The 7,732-nt window shown below is 32.8% G+C and overlaps 1 protein-coding gene across 1 annotated transcript in view; it reads right to left on the reverse strand.

The window, feature by feature from the left end:
* The window catches only part of LOC117172066 (microphthalmia-associated transcription factor), a 310,163-nt gene extending 304,106 nt beyond the window's left edge, over positions 1-6,057 (reverse strand). Inside the window, exons 1-2 of the mRNA XM_033359813.1 lie at positions 5,941-6,057; positions 4,494-4,985 (exon numbers count right to left, since the gene is read on the reverse strand). Coding sequence (XP_033215704.1) covers positions 4,494-4,660 — 167 coding nt within the window. The 5' untranslated portion in view covers positions 4,661-4,985; positions 5,941-6,057. The remainder of the gene's footprint in view (positions 1-4,493; positions 4,986-5,940) is intronic.
* Between the last annotated feature and the right edge of the window lie 1,675 nt (positions 6,058-7,732).

Consider the following 7,732-nt stretch of genomic DNA (forward strand, 5'->3'; position numbering starts at 1 on the left):
TTATAAATCCATAAAGAGGTAATGGCATATTAAGTAAATTTATATTGAAATGTATTCATAACCTAAGTTAGATTACAGACTAACCATGGTTAATAATAAAAATATTAGGAAGATGCTAATCCATCTCTCGAAAAGAAAAAAGTAGTATTCAGTTTAACAATGGCAAAACTTATGCAATTCGTCGATGGAATCTGAAACTCAACGGAAATATCAAATATGAATAATAATATTACCGAAGATCTTTGTCAAATAGAGGAATGTACTTAGAGGATATATAATGAATGCATTTACATTAATTCCTTCTAAACAATAATCATCATTATACATATATTAACAACAAGCGCATTTTATGTACAGGATTTATCATACCCTAAAAATTATCCGTTTTTCTTCAAAGACGGTTTACACTAAATGCCTTGAAATGCAGATGTGCATACAAATAAAAAATTAATGTTATATTGTTCAGTCATCTGGTCAGAAAAATGATGCGAATGTGGTAATATCTGGGGCAGTCATTTTTTTTTAAGTACTTCATTTAGGGGTGTATAATATGGGGTCAAGTTCTGCGAACTGAATTTTGTCTCGGAACACGGAATTTTTTTTTGGGAAAAAGGTGCAAACTATCACATTCCATTAGATTGATGCTTTCATGTGCATTTAAGAGGTAAGCAAATTCTTACGAAAATGAAAGTAGATCAAATTCTGCGCAAGGCTAAAAAACATTGTTCTATCAACAATAGTCTCGGAGTTACAGATGTTTTCCAATTCTCTGCCAAAAATCACATGTTTTCTTTTTGTTTTACCGTAGCTCGGATCCCATTGGACCTTAATCAATTCGGTGACTAAATCGCACCGCGGAAAAAAACTACGAATCTTTTCTTAACATATGAGTTTTTAAGTCAACTAATAGTGATCAATAGATTATGTAATTATCAAATTATTAATAATCAACCACTTTTAATTAATAAGTAAATCATTGTTTTAATGAATAAATGTCTATCACTTACCAAATGTGCATTTTTCGGCATTTTTTAATAATATTTCTATTGAAGACACTTATTATAGAACAAAAATAAATATTATTTCATTTTTAATCAATAAATAAACAACTTTTTGAATGAATAAAGATCCATCACCCATGAAGTGTGCATTTTTTGTCATTTTTGACTGAAATTTCTATTAGGCAGGTTAATTATAGATTGAAATTGAATATTACATCATTTTGAATAAATAAATAATTGTTTAAATAAATAAATTTCCATCACCCATCAAGTGTGCATTTTTTGCATTTTATACTACAATTTTTTTAAGGGTGCTTATTATAGATCAAAAATAAAAATTTAATCATGTGTAATCAATAAATAAATAATTGTTGAAATAAGCAGATTTCCATCACCCATGAAGTGTGCATTTTTTTTATTTTTTATTGCAATTTCTATTAGGGGAGTTTGTTATAATTACGAAAATACCAATCTACTAGTAGAAACAGTTATTTTACATTTTTAATGCTTCCTATGAATGATTCCATTCTCAGTCAAAGAATAGTGTAAAATTGTAAACTCTAGATCTAAGTTTGTACAGGCAGCCTCAAATTTTTATAGAATATAGTCATTGTAGAAATTTCCGTGACATAAAATTAAGAAGTCAGATTTTGAATAGCATTAAGAAAACTGATAAAAACGAGAAATTATTAATAATAATGATTTGAAAATGTAATACAACTATTTCTACTTGTGGATTGGTATTTTGGTAATTATAATAAACCACCCTAACAGAAATTGCAGTAAAAAATTCCAAAAATTGCAAATTTATGGGTGATGGGAACTTTTTTATTCAAACAATTAATTACTTATTAATTAAAAGTGGTTGATTATTATTAATTTGATCATTAAATAATTTATTGATCACTATTAGTTAACTTAAAAACTTTTATGTTAAGAAAATGGTCGTAGTTTTGTTCCGCGATGCGATTTAGTCACCGATTTGATTTTTTTTAACTTATACAGAATTAAGTCCACTTGTCTTTATTCTCTACAAACTTTCTTCTGTAACAACCCCGAAACGAGCTATTTACAAAAAAACTGAACTCTGAGCATTTACCTGTAAATTCAGGTCGAAATGTGTCAACTTTGGCAGGTGCTAACTCGCGATTTACTATATTTAGGACAATGTTTTTTTGTTTTTATTTTTTAAATTAAATTTATTTACGTCTACTTTAATTCATCTGTTGACCCATTTTAGATTTGACCATCAGGATTCGAGCTACAGAGAAACAAAAAAAAACATGTGATTGTGATGTAAATGTGATATTTTACACCTTTTCCCTGACCGCATATTATGCACAACCAAATAAAGTACTTAAAAGAAAAAAAATGACTGCCCCAAAAATTACCATATAAAAGTACCAGATGACTGGACTAATACTAATTTTTGTTGTTGTCAGAAATTGAAAAATGGGGAAATTTTATTTTGTAGATCACGATTCTGGAATACTTTCTTTTAGTTCTACTGTCTTCTAAAATGACTGAAATTGTAGTATTTGGCATTTCGATGTAGAATAAAAAATGAAATTTTCTATATTAAGGTATCATTTTTTTGAAATCAATGGTTAAAAAATATAAAAAATGAGGAAATTTCGGTCTTTGAACTACTATGATAGAAACTTTACATTTAGTCCGATATTTTTCAGGTCCGGTTTGAATTAAACGACGGAACGTCTTCCGATGTGTGTATATGTGCATTTCAAAATGAAATTCGCTACATGATAGAAGATTTTTAGTACTATTAGTGGATAAAAATGAGAAACATTGGAAAATTTAATTTTTCAGTTACAAAACACTTTGAAAAATAAGAAAATATCGTTTTTTCTTTAAATCACTATGTAGATGTTTATTGGAAAAAATATATAAATGTTTATCAAAAATTAATATTTTCTTCGTTATAGAAATGTTTCTTTTTGTTATTAGTGGGTAAAACTTTATAAAAATGAGGAAATCCACTTTTCGGGCCACTTCGCTGGATTCATTTTGAGTAACTGGAATATCTTCGAAGTTGGCTCAATTAAAAAATGCATTGTCTGTGTTGATGTTTTTTTTTTGTTAACAGTTTTAAAAAGTACGGAGATTTTACATGGAAAGAATGTTTTTAAACCTGAAATCTCATATAAATAATAATAGTCTTCAGCTTAAAGCAGAAAAATGGTGTATTTTAATTGAAATCCAACAGACGTTGGCTCTCCATTTTGCCTCTGACCCATTTTCAAATTAAAAATTTCAAAATATTGAATAACTAACTGAATCGTTTAAAAATGTAGGTCACATTATTTCCTGTTCAAATGCAATAGAATAAAAATGTCTTTAGAGGAGATGGCTCGAATATAACACACCTGGATTTCTGACAAACTAAAACGTGTACTTCATTGGTAATAATAGAAGTAGAATGCTTTTTAGTGTAGAAGAAAAAAGTGTAAGTTTCATTGATAGCTGTGCATTATTGGAAGCGTGAGGTTAAAGAATATAAAAACTGTCATCCTCGAGTTCATTTCGGATGAGCCTTAAATGTCTATTTATTATATTGTGCATGAAATTTTATTAATTTTGCAGGCAGTGGCTCGAACATGGCAGACCAAGAGTGGCTCGAATGTGGCATACTTTTTTTACTAATCTAATCACAATTAAACATTATTCAACTTTCTGAATGTTAACAAGAATGCTAACAATAGTGACTTATGGATCAGCGACTATTGTCAATAAGTTCGCTGCATATTATATTCTTTAAAATTACATTAAAAAATATCTTTATACCGTTAACTTTCTTATTTTTTGTGTATTTAGATTTTTTTCTAGGTGTATCATATTCAAGCCACCCTTTTTCGATTTTCGAAAACCTCGTTTTTTTGAAAAATTTTTATTTAAAAAAGAACCGCTGACGATATGAAAAAATCAACCATACCATTCGAAAGGATATTCAATAGCCTTTCGAATGACCTATTGTTTATTCAATTTCAGTTCACAGAGTCCCAGCGATCTATCGAAAAGGAGTTGGTGTGCCATATTCGAGCCATCTCCTCTATACATTGCAGCTTGCGTATGAAGAAGGGAAAATGTATTCTCCAAATTTCCCGAGTACCAAAAAAACAATATAAAACTCGACATCATTATAATATAAAATAACTCCTTGTACTTTTTTTTCTGAGTCAGTGTTAGACAAGCATCCTAAGCATCCTACTGTTTACAGTGTCTCTACTGTAATCTTCATCTGTAACGCATCGAGGTTTTATAAAAAAAAATTTATTTTCAAATGCAAATTAACTCTAGCACCCTCAGATCATTGTTGAGAAACCGATATAAAATTCCTCTCAATAATTCGATCTCCAATAATAGTGTCGATCGTGGCCAAATGACGGCCCAGTGTTCAACAGGTGACATGGACGAATCGAGTGGCGCGTAAGTGCTCGGTCGAGCTGGTGCCATCGCGCTCTCACATTTACGTACCTGCCAGTGTCGGGCGCCCGACTCTTGAGTTCATAGTACATGAAGTCCTGTGACGTCGAGAGTAGAGACAATGCCTGTTCGAAATCATTGTTGTATTCCAAATCAAAGTCCTCAGCGTTCGTTAGAGCGGCCAAATCGAAGCCCATATCTATCCCGGATTCGTCCATTTTCAAGCAGGATGAAACCGCGGATGAAAGTCAATGAGTTGATGATCGAGGCAGTCAGAGAAAGTTGCTCGACTCGATGCTGGTCTCGTCGTGGTCCTCGGCAAGATAACGGTGATGACGACACACAATCCGAACACCGTCCAGCACTGCTACCGCCCGCGAAACAACAGACCAGAGACAAGTGATAACGCCAGACGTATCACTTGGGACTCAAATCACCTCATGTTTATAACCTTATTACTGAACTTCGAACTTCCGATGGAACCACATTTGGAATGATGCCACTCTCCTCAGAGAGTTCATCCAATCGAAACTGTAACTCAATCTGAATTCAAAGAGAGGATAACTTCTATTAATTACTTCATCCACCAGATTTGTCTAGAGTTCACTTTCTACCATGTCTATTTATCCACTATTGCTTGGTAAAAAGCGAACTGTAAAACTTTAGAAAAATATTCCGAAAAATTCTCAGCCTTTAACCATGTCCAAAATCTGGAGATTCATAACACATTTACAGAGGCAAGGAAACGGTTTTTGGTTCGAAGAAAAACATTACACTATACAAAACTGACTAAATGACTAGAGCCAACAAACTTTCCTCAATTCCTCTACAAATTCGGAATTTTTTACGCAGCAAACAATCTAAAAACGTCAGTGTATATTGACGTAATTGGTAATTACAAAAGAAAATATTGAGTCATCCAATAAAGTTTTATCATTAATCAGACTGCCATTCTACAAAGTCTGTTCAACATCAAGTCATGTTGTTTACATTTCAAAGAGGAACTATGTTCCCGGGGTGGTAAAATACTGTAGTTCTGGACCCTTGCACGCGATGGCGCTGTGAATTTAAAGTTTAAAATCGAAATGACTTCAACATTCTTGGCTAAGATTTTAAATATATTCTCCTCTTTGATACAATTATTGATTATCAATTACCTTATAGAAGAACCTTAACGCTTTAATTCTCAAAAATGAAAAATTCTCTTAATACATCACCCTGCTTTCAATCTATCATAGAAGTATAACGGTTCTTGTGCAAATATCGCTATTTAGTCTCTGTAAAAACAGATTGAAGAAATAACAGTAAATGTATAAGATCTCCAGATTTTTGTATACAAAATTGACACTAGAAGATAAACCGGCACTATGTATTACATCACAAAAAATGAGCGTACTTTGCAGAGCAATTGCTTGCATTAACTTTGACCAGAAAGTGTTCACGCGCGACATATGTATCGAAGTAAATAAGGTAATTTGGGAATAGCTATATTAATTACCTCTTGAAAATCCGCGAACACAACCCTGCGTCCTTTCACAGAGCGCAACCAAAAAACAACTCCCGATCCCCGGAGAACGTCGCGAGAAACTTTGGCGGTGAAGAGTTATGCGGCGGGATGCGGAGGCGGGAGATTTGACAGCGTAAGAGTGAGAAGAGATCGCAAAGAGGCAGTGGGAGAGACAAGGATCGGAAACGCGAAGCGGCGTAATGGGTGAAAAGACAGGGGGAGAGAGAGAGAGAGAGAGAGTGAGAGAGATATGGAGGCGCTAACTAGGGGGGACAAATCACGTGCGAGCGCGATGACACTTGGACCGTTTTTTCGCGCACAATCTGCACCAATAATTCTGTGCTGTCAAGAGACGGTCGGCCACAATGTACGCGTGCGAAATACAAAAAGGCTGCGGCCTGAGGAGTGCGAAAGCGCACGAGTGAATTGCACGATACCGCACATGTTTCATATGTACGACTTACGAAAAAAAAGTACATACAACGAGCACCGTTCACTTTGTCTGTTCGCGCGAAGACGACCAGCGCATTGACTCGTTTATACGTTACGTACTATTCAAGAACATGCTTGTGTCCGCTACGGACATCTCGCGGCGCCAGAGAAAACCGCTCGCGGTCCTCCCACTCAACCCTTTAAGGCATCTGTAAGTTTGCTGGGAATTAAAGATTGTGTAGAAAACTAACAAATTTGAGTTACGTCATTTTTGTAACGTGAGAGACGTATAAGTAACAACAAGAAGGCATTTGGAACAATTCAAGTATTTCTGTGATGTTTTATATTTTGATGAAGGAACTTCCATTAAATAGAAGTGTGTGATTTTTTAATTATTAATTTATTAAATTACTTAAGGATACTTTTTAAAATTTGGAGCCCCTTCACCTCTATTGTACTGATTCTTGAGACTTTACAATGGATTACGAAAGTTTTAGGGTATTTTTAACGATTCCAAAAGATTAAGAGAAGTTTCAAAGATTTCAAATAATTTTTTAATTTTTAAAAAAATTTTCAAAAAATTTTACATAATTTTGAGGGATTTGAAAGGGTGTTATATGAAATTGATAACGAATATTTAAATTTCAAAGATCTACAAAGAAAAAATAAAAAAATAAAATTTTAGGACAAAAGACACAAGCTGCTGAAAAATAAATAGACAAATGTTGTTTGTCCAAAAAAGAGCTACTAATTTTTTCTTCAGGGTTTTTTGATAAGATACATAGATTTTCTTTGAATTGTTAAAAATAACATTAAAAATACAAATAAATAATTTTTTGGAAAAACAACACAAGACAGGTAGGAAAAAAATAAAAGGCAAAAGTTGTTCGCCCCAAAAAATATCTATAAGTTTGTTGTTCAGCATTTTTTGATAGAACGCGTAGTTTTTGTTTGAATCGTGAAAAATAATATAAAAAATATAAATTGTTGGACAAACGACACAAGTTACTAAAAAATATCAATAGACAAAGATTGTTCACCCAAAAAAGAGATACAAATTTTGTATCAATCACTTTTTGATAGGACGCGTAGTTTTGGTTTCATTCATAAAAAACAGCACACAAAATAAACATTTTTGATCAAACGACACAAGCTGGGGAAAAGATGAACAGATACAAATTTTGAATCCACAAAAGATCTACAAAGTTTTTATGAATCACTTTTTGATTGTATGCTTAGTTTTTGTTTTAATGTCTGTGTCACTGAGGTTAGGGATATAATTAAGAACATGAAAAACGGTAAGGCTGCCGGGGTAGACGGTATTAACGCTGAAATGCTTAAACACGGTGGC

Source organism: Belonocnema kinseyi, chromosome 4 (genome assembly GCF_010883055.1).
Source record: "Belonocnema kinseyi isolate 2016_QV_RU_SX_M_011 chromosome 4, B_treatae_v1, whole genome shotgun sequence".
NCBI classification, from domain to species: domain Eukaryota; kingdom Metazoa; phylum Arthropoda; class Insecta; order Hymenoptera; family Cynipidae; genus Belonocnema; species Belonocnema kinseyi.